Source organism: Scyliorhinus torazame, chromosome 6, assembly GCF_047496885.1.
Source record: "Scyliorhinus torazame isolate Kashiwa2021f chromosome 6, sScyTor2.1, whole genome shotgun sequence".
Lineage (NCBI taxonomy): Eukaryota > Metazoa > Chordata > Chondrichthyes > Carcharhiniformes > Scyliorhinidae > Scyliorhinus > Scyliorhinus torazame.
The window spans coordinates 156,397,619-156,419,907 of NC_092712.1; the positions used below are offsets into that span (position 1 = coordinate 156,397,619).

Below are 22,289 nucleotides of genomic sequence, written 5' to 3' on the forward strand. Positions count from 1 at the left end.
TCAGACAATTATATAGAGGAACAGGAAAGGCAGCCGAGGCCAAAACGCTGGTACAACTTTAGAAACAGATAGCTGGCGTGATAGGAAGTAGATACGGTTGAAATCAATTAGGCTGAAGGACCTTCATTTGAATCATAGAATTTACAGTGTAGAAGGAGGCCATACGGCCCATCGAGTCTGCACCAGCCCTTGGAAAGAGCACCCTACTTAAGCCCACGCCTCGACCCAATCCTTGTAACCCGACCTAACCTTTTGGACACTAAGGGGCAATTTAGCATGGCCAATCCACGTAATCTGCACATCTGTGGACTGTGGAAGGAAACCAGAGCATCCGGAGGAAACCCACGCAGACACTGGGAGAAAGTAAAAACTCCACAAAGTCACCCGAGGCTGGAATTGAACCCGGGTCCCAGGAGCTGTAAGGCAGCAGTGCTAACCACTGTGCCACCTTGCCGCCCCATGTATACATACCATGTATGCATGCAAAGGATCATGAGTTTCACAAACTGGGCAGTATGCAACATATTTGGATAATTTCTACCTCTGGATACAGTTTAGGAAACAAAAATTGGTTGAGGCTGAAGAAAGGAATTTAAAAAAAATACTTGCCCCATCTCCAGAAAGAGAGGAAAAGTATGGTTCACTGATACTGGGATTCCTCATTGATTAATCAAATTGCATGTCTGATCTATAAGTTTCACAATGCAGCATCAGCTACAACTGGAAGCAGTACAAACCTCTGGTAATTGCTGGAAGCCTCACTGCAGATCATGATCTCTTTCCTGCGCTGACAGCTGCAATATAATATCACCTGCAAGACAATGGCTATAATCATTAATATTAGCCTAATATCGCTAATTCGTACACTTACATATTTATCAAAATTCAGAGTATCAAATTATTTGTGCAATGATTTAAAATAATCAATTTACAATTGAATTGGTTCTGTATTTTGCATTTTTAAAGTGCACTACAAGAATTTTTGCAACGCCTTTCTCCTATGTCCAAAATACTAAGATTTGACAGCGGAAGGTAATTAATGCAACCATTTCTTTCCTCTTCATCCTCACAACACTTATATATATTTGTATTACTTTCTAAAAGATGTGCAGGCCGATAGGTAACATTGCGGCACACACTTCAGAGAGACACTGAGGGAATGCTGGAATGTGCCAGTGTTAGGATACAATGTCAAAGCAAGCGCATAGCCACTTACATAAGGGATGCAAAATTCCAGCAAAAAGTTCTCCCAGTGCCCAGGTCAAAAGTCTTCCCTCAGACATTACCACCAAAAACAGATGAAAAGGTGATTCATTCATTTACAAATGCAAAATATTACAGATGTTAGAAATCTGAAATAGAAAACAATTCCAGTATTTCCTGTCTTTATTTCATTCCTTCATTACTGTTCTGGGGAAGTTCTGTGCATTGGTCATCATATTTGCTGACATAACATTGATTGAATTTCAAAAGCAACCCACTGGCCTCAAAGTGCTTTTGGATGTCAGAACATGGAATGCGAATGCAATTTATTTTACTTCCACTAGGCAAATTAGTTTTTTGTGAACAGAAATCATATATCATAAACATACCTCTGCATAGCATGGGGTCTTTGGACAAGGTGAAGCTGGATGGCATGGAGATGAGCAAGGATGATTACAGTCAGGCCGTGGAATGATGCACAGCTGTTTACATTGTTCCTCAGTAACACAGTCACCTTTGTGACAAATCTTCTTACATTTGTGCATTGCACAGGGCAACAGTTTGTTACAAGCAAGCCCACAGGAAATGCCTGTAAGGTGACAATGAATATTGTTCCGCATCTGAAAAATAAAGTATTGCATTAATCCATGTAACATCACGTCCACTGCAAATTACATGCTCTACCAACTACAAGCAAGCATCAAAACAGACATTTGATCAAAAGATAGCTCAGTGAATTCGCTGTTGGCTTTGAAGATGTATAATTAGCCATTAATGAGCAGAATAGCATGATTGATTTATAGTTTCATTACACATTATGTGACCATCAAAGCAGAGCTACAAACACTGGCAAGCTGATATCTACAATAAACAGGCAAATGTATCCAAAACAGACAGTCGTTTATAACAAATCGTTTGACAAAATTCTTGAGCATTAGAGAAGAAATTATGTTTGCATCAGTATGTGGACAGCTCCCAGCCAAAAACTATATTCAACTTACCACTCTCTTAACAGTAATGATTCTTCTAAAATAAAACAGCTACTTTTCTTTTAGAACATAGAACATTACAGCGCAGTACAGGCCCTTCGGCCCACGATGTTGCGCCAACCTGTGAAACCACTCTAAAGCCCATCTACACTATTCCCTTATCGTCCATATGTCTATCCCAATGCCCATTTGAATGCCCTTAGTGTTGGCGAGTCCACTACTGTTGCAGGCAGGGCATTCCACGCCCTTACTACTCTCTGAGTAAAGAACCTACCTCTGACATCGGTCTTATATCTATCTCCCCTCAATTTAAAGTTATGTCCCCTCGTGCTGGATATCACCATCCGAGGAAAAAGGCTAGACATCACCATCCGAGGAAAAAGGCTCTCACTGTCCACCCTATCCAATCCTCTGATCATCTTGTATGCCTCAATTAAGTCACCTCTTAGCCTTCTTCTCTCTAACGAAAACAGCCTCAAGTCCCTCAGCCTTTCCTCATAAGATCTTCCCTCCATACCAGGCAACATTCTAGTAAATCTCCTCTGCACCCTTTCCAATGCTTCCACATCCTTCCTATAATGCGGCGACCAGAATTGCACACAATACTGCAAATGCGGCCGCACCAGAGTTTTGTACAGCTGCAACATGACCTCATGGCTTCGAAACTCAATCCCTCTACCAATAAAAGCTAAGACACCGTACGCCTTCTTAACATCCCTCTCAACCTGGGTGGCAACTTTCAGGGTTCTACGTACATGGACACCGAGATCTCTCTGCTCATCCACACTGCCAAGAATCTTACCATTAGCCCAGTACTCTGTCTTCCTGTTATTCCTTCCAAAATGAATCACCTCACACTTTTCTGCATTAAACTCCATTTGCCACCCCTCAGCCCAGCACTGCAGCTTATTTATGTCCCTCTGTAACTTGTAACATCCTTCCGCACTGTCCACAACTCCACCGACTTTAGTGTCATCTGCAAATTTACTCACCCATCCTTCTGCGCCGTCCTCCAGGTCATTTATAAAAATGACAAACAGCAGTGGCCCCAAAACAGATCCTTGTGGTACACCACTAGTAACTGGACTCCAGTCTGAACATTTCTTACCAACCACCACCCTTTGTCTTCTTCCAGCTAGCCAATTTCTGATCCAAACTGCTAAATCACTCTGAATCCCATGCCTCCGTATTTTCTGCAGTAGCCTACTGTGGGGAACCTTATCAAACGCTTTACTGAAATCCATATACACCACATCAACTGTTTTACCCTCATCCACTGTTTGGTCACCTTCTCAAAGAACTCAATGAGGTTTGTGAGGCACGACCTACCCTTCACAAAACTGTGTTGACTATCTCTAATCAAGTTATTCCTTTCCAGATGATTATACATCCTATCTCTTATAAGCCTTTCCAAGATTTTGCCCACAACAGAAGGAAGGCTCACTGGTCTATAGTTACCGGGGTTGGCTCTACTCCCCTTCTTGAACAAGGGGACAACATTTGCTCTCCTCCAGTCTTCTGGCACTATTCCTGTAGACAAAGATGACTTAAAGATCAAAGCCAAAGGCTCAGCAATCTCCTCCCTAGCTTCCCAGAGAATCCTAGGATAAATCCCATCCAGCCCAGGGAACCTATCTATTTTCACACGTTCCAGAATTGCTAACACCTCCTCCTTATGAACCTCAAGCCCTTCTAGTCCAGTAGCCTGAATCTCAGTATTCTCCTCGCCAACATTGTCTTTTTCCTGTGTGAATGCTGATGAAATATATTCATTTAGCACCTCTCCTATCTCCTCGGACTCCAAGCACAACTTCCCACTACTGTCCTTGACTGGCCATACTCTTACCCTTGTCATTCGTTTATTCCTGACATATCTATAGAAAGCTTTAGGCTTATCCTTGATCCTACCTGCCAAAGACTTCTCATGTCCCCTCCTGGCTCTCTCTTTAGGTCCTTCGTAGCTAACTTGTAGCTCTCGAGCGCCCTAACTGAACCTTCATGTCTCATCTTTACATAAGCCTCCTTCTTCCTCTTGACAAGTGTTTTGACTGCTTTAGTAAATCACAGTTCCCTTGCTCGAACACTTCCTCCCTGTCTGACAGGTACATACTTATCAAGGACACGCAGTAGCTGTTCCTTGAACAAGCTCCACATTTCCATTGTGCCCATCCCCTGCAGTTTTCCTCTCCATCCGATGCATCCCAAGTCATGCCTCATCGCATCATAATTGCCTTTCCCCCAGATATAACTCTTGCCCTGCGGTATATACCTATCCCTTTCCATCACTAAAGTAAACGTAATCGAATTGTGGTCACTATCACCAAAGTGTTCACCTACCTCCAAATCTAACACCTGTCCTGGTTCATTACCCAGTACCAAATCCAATATGGCCTCGTCTCTCGTTGACCTATCTACATACTGTGTCAGGAAACCCTCCTGCACACAATGGACAAAAACGGACCCATCTAAAGTACTCGAACTATAGCGTTTCCAGTCACCATTTGGAAAGTTAAAGTCCTCCATAACAACTACCCTGTTGCTTTCGCTCCTATCCAGAATCATCTTTGCAATCCTTTCCTCTATATCTCTGGAACCTTTCGGTAGCCTATAGAAAACCCCTAACAGGGTGACCTCTCCTTTCCAGTTTCTAACCTCAGCCCATACTACCTCATCAAACGTTCTTTCTGCCACCGTAATACTGCCCTTGACTAACAATGCCACCCCTCCCCCTCTTTTACCACCTTCCCTGAGCTTACTGAAATATCTAAACCCCGGCACCTGCAACAATTACAGGGTTCTTTGCTAGCCTTACAACATAGCATGGGAACAAGACTTTGATCTTCTTTACTGTCTCAACATGTTCATTCTAATGATCTCAGATTAACCATCCTAGCATTCTGACCATAGAAAAGTTGTGGTGCAGAAAAAGGCCATTCTCCAGCCCATCAGGTTTGTGCCAGCCAAAAAAAAGGAAAAACGGAACTAGCTGCTCATTTTAATCCAATTTTCCAGCACCTTTTCCATAGCCTTGCAGGTTACAGCACTTCAGATGCAGAACCAGGTACCTTTTAAATGAGTTGACCATTTCAGCCTCAACCACCAACTTTGACAATGTCCACCACTCTCTGGGTGAAAAGGTTTTCCCTCATGCCCCCCCCTAATTCTTCTACCAATCAACTTAAATATTATGCTCCCTGGTAATTGACCGCTCAGCTAGGGGAAACAAGTCTTTTCCATCTACTCTGTCGAGGCCCCTCAATTTTGTACACCGTAATTTGGTCACTCCTTAGCCTCCCTCACCCTTACTCGTCATAAAATAAATTATATTTGAAGTTCCTTATAGTGATCATGGCTTTGTGTGAGCAGGCCAAGAAATTGTGGGCTGAAGTCAATTAGCACAGTGGTGGTGCCATCTACCAGCCAGAAGGTCAGTGGCAGCCATGTCATGGTCATTTCCTGATGCCCAGAGGTGATTGAATAGCTATCAGACAATTTACTGCCTGCTGTTGGATATGCCTCAGAGAGGCAATCAAAGGGAGTGGTTGCCATGGTTGGGACTGTAGCAAGCTTTGCCAGTGAGGTGAATAGTGTGGTGGCTTGCGAGGGTCAGTCAGGCAGGTCCCAACAAGGGGTTTTGGCAGAGGAAGGGGTCGCTTTCATCAGGAGCAGCTGTTGCAGGTGGGGGAATGGCACATCTGGGCACAGGATATTCAATCAAGTGGGTCCCTGCCGGGAGACCTCACCATGTGGTACACAACTTCACTCCTACACCACTAGAAGAATACCAGCAACAGGTGGAGGAGGCTTTTAAATGGCCTTCATTTGGTAACATAAGAGACTCAACTGGCCTCTGGGTGGTAAGATCATCCTCAATCTTCCAGCTCCTGATTTAATTGGGAGGTGATGGGGTGTTGTCAAAAAGGCACCAGACTCGTCACCCCATGACTTCCCACTCAATTATTCAGGTCCCCGCTTCGGTAAGAGAGGGAAAAATTTAATTCCGTCTTGCTCGTCTCTTCAACGAGAATGTAGAAGCCTCACTGAGACGAGTGTCAAACCAGGAAGAATAAATTGGAATATTCAATACAATGTAAAATTATGCACAGAATGCAAAAGTGCTAGGTTGGGATTACGAGGTAACAAAACAAAAAGTAACTTTTTTTGCTTTTAATTTGTCTTAAATCTCAACAATAATTAAATTTGAGGCAAGTTGGCCAATATTGTTTCCCTTTTCAATGTTATCCCTCTCTCTCCTTTAAATATGCTGCCATCAGCTCTTTCCTCAAAACGCAACCTTGACCACACTATACTTGCACTTGTTCTAAGAGCTCAGTCACTCTACCACTGATAATAGATTCCAATAACTAGCCTGAAACTTGTGTTAAACTGACAAGTCTATAGTTTACCGGTTTCTCTCCCTCTGTCCTTAAATAATAGTAAAATTTGCCATTTTCCAAAAAGGGATAATTCATGAATCTTGCGATTCTTGGAAAATCATGACTAACGCACCTGGAATTTTAACAATAATATTTATTACTGTCACAAGTAGGCTTACATTAACACTGCAATGAAGTTACTGTGAAAATCCCCTAGTCGCCACTCCGGCGCCTGTTTGGGTACACGGAGGGAGAATTCGGAACGTCAAATTCACCTAACAAACACGTCTTTCGGGACTTGTGGGAGGAAACCAGAGCACCCGGAGGAAACCCATGCAGACATGGGGAGAACGTGCAGACACCGCACAGACAGTGACCCAAGCCGGGACCCTGGCACTGTGAAACAACAGTGCTAACCACTGTGCTACCGTGCCGCCCTGCATTTCTACATGTGTTTCCTTTTAAAGATCGAGGACTCAAGTTCTCATTTGTTCCATTACATTTTTTAAAAACGCTTATCCTAAATCCATTAAGTTCCTCTCCCTGAACTTATTTTGAAGATCCCTGCTGGTATCTTGCTCTTTATCTCTACTGTAAAAATTAATACAAAGTGTTCATTCAGCAAGTGTGCATTGTAGTGCCAGCCATGTTGGTCTTTAATAGGCTCATATTCCCCTTTTTCACTCTTTTTCGCTCGATATATTCATAAAAACATTGGCTCTTTTTTAGTTTTGATATATCTTAGTCATCTACAACCTTTGTGTTTTTCTTAACATCGCTAAGTCAACTAAATTTCAAATAGATTCAATGGAACCAGGGAATGTCAGAGAAGGGCGTTCAGAAATGTTGTTTTAAATGTATAGTCTGACTAGGAGTGACAAATCTCAAAATAATTTTAGTTTCCTTCAGCTATACTTACTTCATGTTTCCCCATGCACCATTTTTGAGTGAGGTAGGTACAAGGTGGACATTTCTTCTCACTGTGGCAATTGTGGAACACTGTAGAATGGAAAACGAATGTGAATGACAGTCTAACATGCTTCTACACTTCAAAAGAACACAATTTAGGAAATGCCTTGATTACAGCTTTAATGCATAAACTGACAGTGCCATACAGAGACTACAAATTTAGAAGATGAGAACATGAATAGAATGAATCAACATAATAGAATATTTAATAAAATATTAAGCTCATCTAACCGTCTCCTATGGACGGGCACATGTAATTTGTACATTCATAGAGACAGGGGTCAATGACTGTAAGACTGGGGAAAATCCAGGCTTAATTATTACCCTGGAATCCAGAAATATTGTCATGCTCTGCTCTCTGACTCAACACTTTAGGCTTCTGCTTAATGGTGGGGTTGGGCAGGATCCCAGAACAGCAACAGCTTCAGGTAAGAGGAGTGGAGTCAAGTTACAAATCAGAAAGATGAACCTTGATGTGTAGGACCCAAGAGATTCAGCAGCAGAACCCCACCAGAGAGAATGTAGGGAACTGGAGGGAGGCTGGGGAATGGAGAGAAGAGAAGTCATGCAGTGACATGTCAACTTTGGATATAACTTGTTGGTGGAGGGACCAAAAAGGAAAGCAGCGAAAAATGCAACATGAAATGAGGTAAGTTGTGCAGCATAAAATGGGAGGAGGAGGAAGTGGCTCCATAATTTGGCAAAAGAACAGATGAGTAAATAATTCAAAAATCAAATTTAGCAACAGAAAGTAACAAAACGACCATAATTTGAATCATCTTTTCCCAGTCAGAGGCTATGATCTCTCCATTCCATTTAGAAATAGACAAATAACGGCAATTATAACATTGAAAAAATAAAATAGCATTTTCTTGGTTGAAAATAAAAGTAGTCATTTGATCCTTCAACAGAACAAATGCAATTTAAACAGTAATGGACTCTATCCCACCCATTTAATCTCCTAAAGGAGGGTTGTGTGTTTAAAAAAATGAGTACCCGGAGGTATGGCCAACATTGACCAGGCAGTATTTATTGTTTATCCCCAATTGTCCTGAATGCACCAAGTTTCAAATACAAAGTGTGGAACTAAAGTGGTATATCGGTAGATCAGCGAGGAATGTTAGAGCTTTTGATGTCAAATATTAACACTCCCAATCCAAAGAAAAATCAATTTCACATACCTATAATGTGATTTCTAAAGGTGACTGAGATTAGCTTCAGATTATCTTTTCACCCTCCACATCACCGTCCCTTTAAAATAAATCCTACCAGCCAGCTTTAATAATCTGCAACTGTTCAATCATAACTCAAGGACGTCAGAGCAGGTGCAGGATCAAGAGGAAGATGGAACATAAGTGACTGGAGAAAAGGTTGAGATAACAAAGATCAAGCTAGGAAACTTTATTTTGATGGAAATAAGTGCTTTCCGGTGAATTTTGTTCAGCCATAGAATCACAGAATCCCTACAGTGCAAGAGGCCATTCAGCCCATCAAATCTGGACCAACCTTCTGAAAGAGCACCCTACCCAGGCCAACTCGCCCGCAACAACTTTCTGTTGTCCTACACTAAGGGCAATATAGCATGGCCAACCCACCTAACCTGCACATCTTTGGACTGTGGGAGGAAACCGGAGCACCTGGAGGAAACCCACACAGACACGGGAAGAATGTGCTAACTCCACACAGACAGGCAGCCAAAGTCAGAAGTGAACCAGAGCCCCTGGCGCTGTGAGGCAGCAGTGCTAACCGCTGTGCAACCCAGTCAAACACATTTTTCCAGCAGGTTTTTTTTACTTCAGTGTGTGAAACTTTGTGATAGCAGTGAGAAAACAATAACCTGCTTTGTCAAATTTTCAGCAAATTATGATGCCTTAACCACACTTCCTGCTCTGTATAGTGAGAAAGCATTGGAAGCTTTCGGTCTGAGCAGAACAATTTCTACTCACGACAGGTAAGCACCTGGGTTCTCGGAAATCAAACAGAGGCTCAGAGAAGGGAGTATTGACAAATTGAGCATGATTATAAGCATACTATAGGAAGAACAGTGATATCAAGGAAACATATGGCCTTTTGAAATTCATCAAGGAGCCAAGAATGTGAAATCCCTCATCCAGCTGGCACCTTTTCTTCCTTACTTGCCAGTTTGTATCTGAGACAGGAATTTCCATATAGATGAAATCAGTAATCATTTTGTAAGACACCCAAGATTTTGTTGAGAGAAGGTGAATATATTGGGGAAAGTCAAAGGGAAGTGGAGGATGTATGAAATAAAGTTATCAATGACATGGACAAAAAAAGAAAATATTCAAAAGTACATAAGTGAAGAAAACAATTCAGAGCATTACAAAAATTACAGCAAGGCAACAAGACCTCTTTGGAATTATTTCCCAGTGCTCAAGTTAGTTTTTAAAAAATGAGTTAATTGAAGGAGACTAGGGGGCTTAACCCCTCCACCACAAGCTGTCTCATCGCAAATGAATGCATATCTGCACGTTTGATGAATTTAGTTCCTCTACTGTAGATCACTGCTTCATTCGATCCATTAGAAACCAATTTTTCACACATTACAACATTGGACTCTGGAATTCTTCCATTATTATTTGCCACATCCTTCCAGGTCTTCAAAAGGCTCCCGAGGACCCCTCTCTCTAACTATGCCTTCACTCTTCCCCCAACCTCTTGCTCTCCAATTCCTGAACTTCTAGTTTGAAACATAGGAAATAGAAGCAGGAGGTTGCCATTCGAGCCTGCTCCACCATTCATTATAATCATGGCTGATCATCAAGTTCAACACCTTGATCCTGCTTTCCCCCTTATCCCTTTCGCTCCAAGAGCTGTATCTAATTCCTTCTTGATATTACACAACGTATTGGCCTCAACTACTTTCAGTGGTAGGGAATTCCACAGATTCACCACTCTCTGACATGAAGACATTTCTCCTCACCTCAGTCCTCAAAGGTTTACCTCTTGTCCTCAAACTATGACCCCTAGTTCTGGACTCCTCACCATCGGGAACATTCTTTCTGAATCTACCTTGTCTAATCGTGTTAGAATTTTATACATTTCTATGAGATCCCCTCTCACTCTTCTAAACTCCAATTAACGTAATAATAACCGACTGAGTCTCCCTTCATATGACAGTCCTGCCATCTCAGGAACCAGTCTGGTAAACCTTCACGGCACTCCCTCCATTGTAAGAACATCCTTCCTCAGATAAGGACACCAAAACTGTACACAATACTCCTGGTGTGGCCTCATCAACGCCCTATACAATTGCAGAAAACATCTCTATTCTTATACTCAAATCCTCTCGCTATGAAGGCCAACATACCATTTGCCTTCTTTACTGCCTGCTATACCTGCGCCCTTACCGTCGGCGACTGATGCCCATGGACACTAAGGTCTTGGAGTATCCACCTCTCTCAATTTACACCCATTCAAATAATAATCTGCCTTCCTATTTTTGCCACCGAAGCTGACAACCTCACATTTATCCACATTAAATTGCATCTGCCATGCATGTGCTCACTCGGCCTATCCAAATTCCACTGAAGTATCTCTGCCTCCTCCTCACAGCTCACCCTCTCACCCAACTTTGTACCATCTGCAAATTTGGAGATAATACATTTAGTTTCTTGTCCAAATCATTAATATATGTGAATAGTTGGGGTCCGAGCACAGGTCCCTGCAGTACCCCACTAGTCACTGCCTTCCCATCAGAACAATTTATTCTAACTTTTTGCGTCCTGTCTGATAACCAGCTTTCTATCCATCTCAAGTCACGACCCGTAATCCCATGTGCTTTAGCTTTGCATATTAATCTGTTATGTAAGATCTTGTCGAAAGCCTTCTGCAAGTCTAAATAAACCACATCCACCGGTTCTCCCTCATCAACTCTACTAATTCCATCTTCAAAGAATTCTAGTAGATTTTTCAAGCATGATTTTCCTTTCGTAAATCCATGGTGACTTCCGTCTGATTACACCACTGCTTTCCAAATGCTGTGCTATTAAATCCTTGATAATTGACTCAAGCAACTCTCCTACTATTGACATTAAGCTCACTGGTCTGTAGTTCCCTGTTTCCCTCTACCTTCCTTTTTGCATAATGGGGTTACATTCGCAATCCCCCAATCTGTAGGAACCATTCCAGGGTCCAACGGATTTTGGAAAATGACCACCAATGGATCTACTATTTCTCGGGCCACTTCCTTAAATTCTCTGGGATGAAGATTATCAGGCCTTGGAGATTTGTCCACCTTCAACCCCAGTAATTTCCCCAAATATCCCGGCAACCATACTGACGACTTGTGCTCCGGAATTTGCTGCACCCCTAGCCAAGCTGTTCCAGGACAGCTACAACACTGGCACCTACCCAGTAATGTGGAAAATTGCCCAAGTGTATCCTGTACACAAGGAAACAGGACAAATCCAACCTAGCCAATTACCACCCGATCAGTCTACTCTCCATCATCAGCAAAGTGATGGAAGGCATCATCAACAGTGCTATCAAGCTGTACTTACTCAGCAATAACATGTTCATGGGCGTTCAGTTTGCCTTCCACCAGGGTCACTCAGCCCCTGACCTCATTACAGCCTTGGTTCAAACATGGACAAAAGAGCTGAATGCCAGCAGTGAGGCGAGAGTGACGGCCCTTGACATCAAGGCTGCATTTGGTCGCGTATGGCACCAAAGAGCCCTAGCCCTAGGCAATGGGAATCAGGGTAAACATTCTGCTGGTTGGAGTCATACCTCACATAAAATGGTTGTGGTGGTTGGAGGTCAACTCCAGGACAATACTGCAGAGGTTCCTCAGGATAGTATCCTCAGCCAAACCATCTTCAGCTGCTCGTCAGTTACCTCCCTTCCATTGCAAGATCAAAAGTGGGATGTTTGCAGGTGACTGCACAATGTTCAGCATGATTCACGACTCCTCAGATAATGAAGCAGTCCATGTCCAAATGCAGCAAGACCTGGACAATTCCTAGGCTTGAGCTGACAAGTGGCAAGTTACATTCGCACCACACAAGTGCCAGGCAATGACCATCTCTTGCAAGAGAGGATCTAACAACTGCCCCATGACATTCAATGGCATTACCATCGCTGAATCGCCCGCAATCAACATCCTGGGAATTACCATTGATTTGAATCTGAACTAGCCACATTAATACTGTGGCTACCAAGGCGGGTCAAAGGCTAGGAATCCTACAACAAGTAACTCACCTTCTGACCTCCCAAAGCCTGTCCACCATCCACAAGGCACAAGTCAGGAATGGAATGGAATACTCTCCACTTGCCTGGATGGGTGCAACTCCAACAACACTCAAGAAGCTCGACACCATCCAGGGCAAAGCAGCCCGCTTGATTGTTCCCCCTTCCACAAACATCAAACCCTCCACCACCGTCGAAGAGTGGCAGCCGTATATACCATCTACAAGATGCACTGCAGTAACTCACCAAGATTCCTTAGAGAACACCTTCCAAACCCATGACCACTATATAATCTAGAAGGACAAGAGCAGCAGATACTTGGGAACCCCACCATCTGGAGGTCCCCCATCCCCCCCACCCCCAAGTCATGTGGATGAAGGTAATGCAGTGGATGTAGTGTACATGGATTTTAGTAAGGCATTTGATAAGGTTCCCCATGGTAAGCATAGGCAGAAAGTAAGGAGGCATGGGATAGTGGGAAATTTGGCCAGTTGGATAACGAACTGGCTAACCGATAGAAGTCAGAGAGTGGTGGTGGATGGCAAATATTCAGCCTGGATCCCAGTTACCAGTGGTGTACCGCAGGGATCAGTTCTGGGTCCTCCGCTGTTTGTGATTTTCATTAATGACTTGGATGAGAGAGTTGAAGGGTGTGTCAATAAATTTGCAGACAATACAAAGATTGGTGGAGTTGTGGATAGTGAGGAGGGCTGTTGTCGGCTGCAAATAGACATAGATAGGATGCAGAGCTGGGCTGAGAAGTGGCAGATGGAGTTTAACCCTGAAAAGTGTGAGGTTGTCCATTTTGGAAGGACAAATATGAATGCGGAATACAGGGTTAACGTTAGGGTTCTTGGCAATGTGGAGGAGCAGAGAGATCTTGGGGTCTATGTTCATACATCTTTGAAAGTTGCCACTCAAGTGGATAGAGCTGTGAAGAAGGTCTATGGTGTGCCAGCATTCATTAGCAGAGGGATTGAATTTAAGAGCCGTGAGGTGATGATGCAGCTGCACAAAACCTTGGTAAGGCCACATTTGGAGTACGGTGTACAGTTCTGGTCGCCTCATTTTAGGAAGGATGTGGAAGCTTTGGAAAAGGTGCAAAGGAGATTTACCAGAATGTTGCCAGGAATGGAGAGTAGGTCTTATGAGGAAAGGTTGAAGGTGCTAGGCCTTTTCTCATTAGAACGGAGAAGGATGAGGGGCGACTTGATAGAGGTTCATAAGATGATCAGGGGAATAGATAGAGTAGACAGTCATGGACTTTTTCCCCGGGTGGAACAAACCATTACAAGGGGAAATAAATTTAAGGTGAATGGTGGAAGATATAGGGGGGATGTCAGAGGTAGGTTCTTTACCCAGAGAGTAGTGGGGGCATGGAATGCACTGCCTGTGGAAGTAGTTGAGTCGGAAACATTAGGGACCTTCAAGCAGCTATTGGATAGGTACATGGATCACGGTAGAATGATATAGTGTAGATTAATTTGTTCTTAAGGGCAGCACGGTGGCATTGTGGATAGCGCAATTGCTTCACAGCTCCAGGGTCCCAGGTTCGATTCCGGCTTGGGTCACTGTCTGTGTGGAGTCTGCACATCCTCCCCGTGCGTGCGTGGGTTTCCTCCGGGTGCTCCGGTTTCCTCCCACAGTCCCGAGATGTGCAGGTTGGGTGGATTGGCCGTGATAGATTGCCCTTAGTGTCCAAAATTGCCCTTAGTGTTGGGTGGGGTTACTGGATTATGGGAATAGGGTAGAGGTGTTGCCCTTGGGTAGGGTGCTCTTTCCAAGAGCCGGTGCAGACTCGATGGGCCGAATGGCCTCCTTCTGCACTGTAAATTCTATGATAATCTATGAAAAGTCACTCACCATCTTGACTTGGAAATATATCGCCCCTCCTTCACTGTCACTGGGTCAACATCCTGGAACTCTCTCCCTAACAGCACAGTGGGTGTACCTACACCTCAAGGACTACAGCGGTTCAAGAAGGCAACTCGACACCACCTTCTGAAGGGCAGCTAGGGATGGGCAATAAATGCTGGCCTAACCAGCGACGCCCACACCCTATAAATGAATTTAAAAAAAACATTTCTTTGCTAATACTAATTTCCTTCAGCTCCTCACTAAACTTGTGTTTCTCAGAGCTTCTGGTACATTATTCAAGTCTTCCCTTGCGAAGACAGAAGCAAAGTATGAATTTAGTTCCTCAGCCATTTCTTTGTTCCCTGTTATGGACTGTAAGGGGCCTACATTAGTTTGTATTAATCTTTTTATCTTTATATACCTATTTACAGTCAGCTTTTATGTTCCCTGCTAGTTTACTTTCAAATTGTATTTTCCCCTTTTTAAAAAAAATATAAATTTAGAATATCCAATTAATTCTTTTTCCAACTAAGGGGCAATTTAGTGTGTTCAATCCACCTACCTTGCACATCTTTGGGTTGTGGGAGAGAAACCCACGCAAACACGGGGAGAATGTGCAAACTCCACACGGACAGTGACCCAGAGCCGGGATCGAACCTGGGACCTTGGCGTCGTGAGGCAGCAGGACTAACCCACTGTGCCACCATGCTGCCCGTATTTTCCCCTTCTTAATCAATCCCTTGGTCTGCCTTTGCTGAATTTTAAACAGTTCCCAATCCTCATGTTTATTGCTTTTTCTTTCTAATTTGTATGCCCCTTCTTTGAATCTAATACTATCTCTAATTTCCTTTCTAAGCCTCGGTTTGGCCACAGAAAGGGTTCTACTCTTGCGCCAAATAGGAATAAACATTTGGAGTTCACCTATTTGTTCCTTGAATGCCTGCCGCTGTCATGCCGTCATGCCTCATGCCATCATAGTTACCTTTAAGGTTCAGGACCTTGGTCTCAGAATCAACCACCTCACTAGTCACCTTGATAAAGAATTCTAACATATTATGGTCACTCATTCCCCAAGGGTTCTCTCACAACTAGATTGCCAACTAATCCTTTCTCATTGCACAACACCCAGTCCAAGATGGCCTGTTCCCTTCTTGTTTCCTCAACATACTAGTCCAGAAAACCATACCGTATAAACTCCAGAAATTCCTCCTCTATTGTACAGTGACTAATTTGAGTCACCCAATCTATATGCAGATGAAAGTCACCCATAATCACAGAAGTTCCTTTATCTCATGCAACTCTAATTTCCTGTCTGATGCAAATGCTATTCCCAACATTACCACTGCAGTTTTGTGGTCTGTATACCACCTCACAAATGTTTTTTGCCCCTTGATGTTTCTTAACTCCACCCAGACTGATTCCACATCACCTGTACTATTATCTTTGCTCAATATTGTATCAATATCTTCTTTCTGTTTTAATAAAATATTTTATTGAAAATTTTTGGTCAACCAACACAGTACATTGTGCATCCTTTACACAATATTATAACAACACAAATAACAATGACCTATTTTATAAACAGAAAATGAATAAATAATAAAAAACAAAAATGAAAACTAACCCTAATTGGCAACTGCCTTATCACAAGTAACACTCTCCAAAAATATAATTTAACAGTCCAATATATAATTATCTGTAGCAACGACCTATACATATTATACAGTATATATTAACAACCCTGAGAGTCCTTCTGGTTCCTCCTCCCCGCCACCCCCCCCCCCACCCACCCCTCACCCCCCCACCCACGCCACCCCCCACCCCCCCCCCCCACCCCCCCCACCCACCCCCACCACACCGCCACCCCCCCCCCCCCCACATTGTAGCGGGTCCTTTTCCTTCTTTAAGAGTAGCGATATCGTTGCTTCAGACATAGTCGGGGGCAGTTGTCCCCTTTCCTTTGCCTCATTAAAGGTCCTCGTTAATACCGGGGCGAGCAAGTCCACATATTTTCTATAGAATTCGACTGGGAATCCATCCGGTCCCGGGGCCTTTCCCGCCTGCATGCTCCTAATTCCTTTCACCACTTCTTCTACCTCGATCTGTGCTCCCAGTCCCACCCTTTCCTGCTCTTCCACCTTGGGAAATTCCAGCCCATCCAAAAAGCCCATCATTCTCTCCCTCCCATCCGGGGGTTGAGCTTCATATAATTTTTTATAAAATGTCTTGAACACTCCATTCACTCTCTCCGCTCCCCGCACCATCTCTCCTTCCTCATCCCTCACTCCCCCTATTTCCCTCGCTGCTCCCCTTTTCCTCAATTGGTGTGCCAGCAACCTGCTCGCCTTCTCCCCATATTCGTACTGTACACCCTGTGCCTTCCTCCATTGTGCCTCTGCAGTGCCCGTAGTCAGCAAGTCAAATTCTACATGTAGCCTTTGCCTTTCCCTGTACAGTCCCTCCTCCGGTGCTTCCGCATATTGTCTGTCCACCCTCAAAAGTTCTTGCAGCAACCGCTCCCGTTCCTTACTCTCCTGCTTCCCTTTATGTGCCCTTATTGATATCAGCTCCCCTCTAACCACTGCCTTCAGCGCCTCCCAGACCACTCCCACCAGGACCTCCCCATTATCATTGAGTTCCAAGTACTTTTCAATGCACCCCCTCACCCTTAGACACACCCCCTCATCTGCCATTAGTCCCATGTCCATTCTCCAGGGTGGGCGCCCTCCTGTTTCCTCCCCTATCTCCAAGTCTACCCAGTGTGGAGCTTGATCCGAAATGGCTATAGCCATATACTCCGTTCCCCTCACCTTCGGGATCAACGCCCTTCCCAGCACAAAAAAGTCTATTCGCGAGTAGACTTTATGGACATAGGAGAAAAACGAGAACTCCTTACTCCTAGGTCTGCTAAATCTCCACGGGTCTACACCTCCCATCTGCTCCATAAAATCTTTAAGTGCCTTGGCTGCTGCCGGCCTCCTTCCAGCCCTGGACTTCGACCTATCCAGCCCTGGTTCCAACACCGTATTAAAATCTCCCCCCATTATCAGCTTTCCCATCTCTAGGTCCGGAATGCGTCCTAGCATCCGCCTCATAAAATTGGCATCATCCCAGTTCGGGGCATATACGCTTACCAAAACCACCGTCTCCCCCTGTAGTTTGCCACTCACCATCACGTATCTGCCCCCGTTATCCGCCACTATAGTCTTTGCCTCGAACATTACCCGCTTCCCCACTAATATAGCCACCCCCCTGTTTTTCGCATCTAGCCCCGAATGGAACACCTGCCCCACCCATCCTTTGCGTAGCCTAACCTGGTCTATCAGTTTCAGGTGCGTTTCCTGTAACATAACCACATCTGCCTTAAGTTTCTTAAGGTGTGCGAGTACCCGTGCCCTCTTTATCGGCCCGTTCAGCCCTCTCACGTTCCACGTGATCAGCCGGGTTGGGGGGCTTCCTACCCCCCCCCATGTCGATTAGCCATCCCCTTTTTCCAGCTCCTCACCCGGTTCCCACGCAGCTGTATCTCCCCCAGGCGGTGCCCCCCCGCCCATACCAGCTCCCCCCTCTCCCCAGCAGCAGCAACCCAGTAATTCCCCCCACCCACCCCCCCCCCACTAGCGTAATTACTCCCCCCATGTTGCTCCCAGAAGTCAGCAAACTCTGGCCAACCTCGGCTTCCCCCCATGACCTCGGCTCGCACCGTGCGACGCCCCCTCCTTCCTGCTTCTCTATTCCCGCCATGATTATCATAGCGCGGGAACCAAGCCCGCGCTTCTCCCTTGGCCCCGCCCCCAATGGCCAACGCCCCATCTCCTCCACCTCCCCATCTCCCCCCATCACCACCTGTGGAAGAGAGAAAAGTTACCACATCGCAGGATTAGTACATAAAACTCCTCTTTCCCCCTTTTTAACCCCCCTCTTCGCCCCCCACATTCGCCCCACCACTTTGTTCAAACGTTCTTTTTAATAACCCGCTCATTCCAGTTTTTCTTCCACAATAAAAGTCCACGCTTCATCCGCCGTCTCAAAGTAGTGGTGCCTCCCTCGATATGTGACCCACAGTCTTGCCGGTTGCAGCATTCCAAATTTTATCTTCTTTTTATGAAGCACCGCCTTGGCCTGATTAAAGCTCGTCCTCCTTCTCGCCACCTCCGCACTCCAGTCTTGATAAACGTGGATCACCGCGTTCTCCCATTTACTGCTCCGAGTTTTCTTTGCCCATCTAAGGACCATTTCTCTATCCTTAAAACGGAGGAATCTCACCACTATGGCTCTGGGAATTTCTCCTGCTCTCGGTCCGCGCGCCATCACTCGGTATGCTCCCTCCACCTCCAACGGACCCGCCGGGGCCTCCGCTCCCATTAGCGAGTGCAGCATCGTGCTCACATATGCCCCGACGTCCGCTCCCTCCACACCTTCAGGAAGACCAAGAATCCTCAAGTTGTTCCTCCTTGCGTTGTTCTCCAGTGCCTCCAACCTTTCCACACATCGTTTCTGATGTGCCTCATGCATCTCCGTCTTCACCACCAGGCCCTGTATGTCGTCCTCATTCTCGGCTGCCTTTGCCTTCACGACCCGAAGCTCCCGCTCCTGGGTCTTTTGTTCCTCCTTTAGCCCTTCGATCGCCTGTAGTATCGGGGCCAACAGCTCTTTCTTCATTTCCTTTTTGAGCTCTTCCACACAGCATTTCAAGAACTCTTGTTGTTCAGGGCCCCATGTTAAACTGCCACCTTCCGACGCCATCTTGGTTTTTGCTTGCCTTCCTTGCCGCTGTTCTAAAGGATCCACTGCAATCCGGCCACTTTCTCCTTTTTTCATCCGTATCCAGGGGGGGGGGGGATTCCCTTCTGGTTTACCGCACAGTGTTTTTAGCCGTCAAAATTGCCGTTGGGGCTCCTATCAAGAGCCCAAAAGTCCGTTTCACCGGGAGCTGCCGAAACGTGCGACTCAGCTGGTCATCGCCGCACCCGGAAGTCCATCAATATTTTCTTTAATCAACAGTGCAACTCTATCACCTTTTCCTTTCTGTTGTTCGTTCCTAAAAACTGAATCGCCCTCAATGTTTAGTTCCCATCCTTGGTCACCTTGGAGCCATGTCTCCATAATTCCAATTATGCCATCTCCCTTTATATCTATCTGTGCAACTGATTCATCCATTTTATTTTGAATGCTCCGTCTGTTCCAAAACCTCAAGGCTGGTCCTTTCAACGTACCTTGTCCTGTCCCTAGTTTTTTGTGTTATTAGCGGATACAGTCCTTTGCTTTCCCTGCCTTTTCGTATTCTCTTTTTTGTCTTGTACAGGCAGCCAGACTGTTACTTCTGTGGAACACCATCAATGCTAAAATCAGAAGCACATAGTACAGTACTATATAATCCTGTATGTTTGTTGAAAGTCAATGAGTTAAAACTCGGAATTCAAAATTGTAAACATAAACTGAAGCTGCATTCAAATTACATGATGAAGAAATTTGTACCAGCATATTGGTAAAGAAAGGATAAGTTTAATAACTTTGGACACTCTTGATACAGTTAAGGAAGCCTTCCAGTTAATTCTTGTATGTCTATCAGAAACAATATAACAGGCCCTCAATCTCCCACATCACATCCAACGTTTCTTGCTTTGATTCAAGACTTTTAATCCATCTTAGCCCTGCATTCTGGAACTCTCTCCCTCAGCTTTCACTTTGTTACATCTTTCTCATACTTTAAAAGCCTCCTCAAATCCACCTCTAATTGTATTACTCCTTGTAGTTGCCCTCATATTCTTATCTGGGTCTGAGGCAAAAGGTAAATCATCATGGGATATTTTGATGTTAAAAATACTAATTAAATACAAATTGCTGTTGAAATCTTCCCAGTCCACCTTTGCAAACCATAAATCATTATCTGCCTCAAAGGAGTGGTCACCTGGCTCTTCTCACCGCCACCTAGACACTATTTCATCTGCATATAGATTGGGTGACTCAAATTAGTCACAGTACAATAGAGGAGGAATTTCTGGAGTGGATACAGGATGGTTTTCTGGACCAGTATATAGATTGGGTGATTCAAATTAGTCACAGTACAATAGAGGAGCAATCTGCCCAATGCACTGTATTTGTTTCATTATGAAATTATCAGAACTATACTCCACTATTTCATATATAATTTGGTTTACTTGGATTTCTGTTCAGCTGTATCGCTACATGCTGCAGCTCAGTTTACTAATATACCTTGATCTTTCGATAATAGCCTATAGCAATGTACCATCATTCACAAGTTACCCATTTTTCTTACTGCACATAATACTTCACACTTGTACATATCATGTTTCATTTGCCCGTTTCAATAATGTCTTGCAGTTCAGGTTTGGGAAGCCTGAAGTGACTCTGTTTGGTCCCCGTCAGAAACTCAGGATGCCATTTCTCAGTCCCATTTCAAATCCTAATTCATTCTGTGGGTTTTTAGTCTCCGTCTCTTTAAATATCCTCTGCAAATTCAAGTTGCTAATTGAACTTCTAATGTTCAAATCATTCATGTATGCATTTTTAAACAAGAATGCTATGATCACTTTTCTTACAATTAAAAAAAAATGCTTTTAATTTAAGGAACAAGCTGGCAGAGCTGGTCTCTGTTACCTGGATGATCACACTCATGTTCCCTGATGCAGGGGTTTTTGCACTCTGGAGGTCTGGTGCCACATGGTACTGGAGGATAGATCACCGATTTGCCACAATGACATGTCAGTTCATCAAAGCCTAAAAAGCAAATGTTGAATGAATTTTAAAATCTAGCTTACAACAGTTTGCAATGTCATGAACTGGGGAACTTATAGTCTACCTGTAGGCAATAACAGATGAAGAAATTGACTGTTATACTAATAGTGGGCTGGGAAAAACGGAGGGAAAGGGAACGATAGAAAAAGAGTGAGTTTTCAGGCAAATTTAACATCAAAGCAGCTTTCCAGTGGGAGTTAACTTCCAGCTTGGCAAGGTAGCAGGAGAGCACGCCAATTTTAACCACTGAGCTTATTTAAATTCTGTCCATCCACTTCACCCCTGAAACAGGCACAAAGACAGTCCAGGGCTCTTTCTGACAAACAATGTAGAGTTTTGCATGGTTGCCCACTGGCTTCGACGGGAGTGATTTTGAGGGTCTTATGGAAGAAAGGGAGATTGCAGGGTAGGAAGTGCCCAGACTTTCCCCGTGGAGAGCAGAGAAACATTCTTAGGCTGATCATAGGATAATTTTGAGAGTTGTCTATAGGGATTCTTCTATCCTCACATTAGCTTCAATCTAGATCATTTATTCTAAGCATTTATCGCTTCTCCAGTCTATAAACTATGGATAAGGTAAACAGTAACTGAAAAGGGTTTCACTTTTTAAAACAAATTGGAGACTGCTGCACCAATCCAATGATACTCTCTTCAGCCGTGAGGTCACTGCAGGGTTGACTTCTGATTCACAAGGAAGTGTTACAGATTTTGCAGTGAAGCAAGTTTAAACGCTTACATATTTATATGGTCACCAAATCAAATTACTATGCAACCATCTTTTATGACTTTCTACGTACTACTTTGCCAGCAATTCTGACAGTTTCCACGATGGCAAGGCTCCTCACACTTGTGCTGCCCACAGTTAAGCTTGCGTCCACAGAGAAGGAGACACTTATGCTCAGTATCCTAAAAATAATGAAAGTAT

The 22,289-nt window shown here is 44.2% G+C and overlaps 1 protein-coding gene across 1 annotated transcript in view; it reads right to left on the reverse strand.

Moving 5' to 3' along the window:
- The window catches only part of nfx1 (nuclear transcription factor, X-box binding 1), a 119,874-nt gene that overhangs the window by 24,867 nt on the left and 72,718 nt on the right, over nucleotides 1-22,289 (reverse strand). Inside the window, exons 13-17 of the mRNA XM_072509000.1 lie at nucleotides 22,162-22,270; nucleotides 21,227-21,346; nucleotides 7,488-7,567; nucleotides 1,593-1,823; nucleotides 738-811 (exon numbers count right to left, since the gene is read on the reverse strand). Of these exons, the coding sequence (XP_072365101.1) occupies nucleotides 738-811; nucleotides 1,593-1,823; nucleotides 7,488-7,567; nucleotides 21,227-21,346; nucleotides 22,162-22,270 (614 nt within the window). The remainder of the gene's footprint in view (nucleotides 1-737; nucleotides 812-1,592; nucleotides 1,824-7,487; nucleotides 7,568-21,226; nucleotides 21,347-22,161; nucleotides 22,271-22,289) is intronic.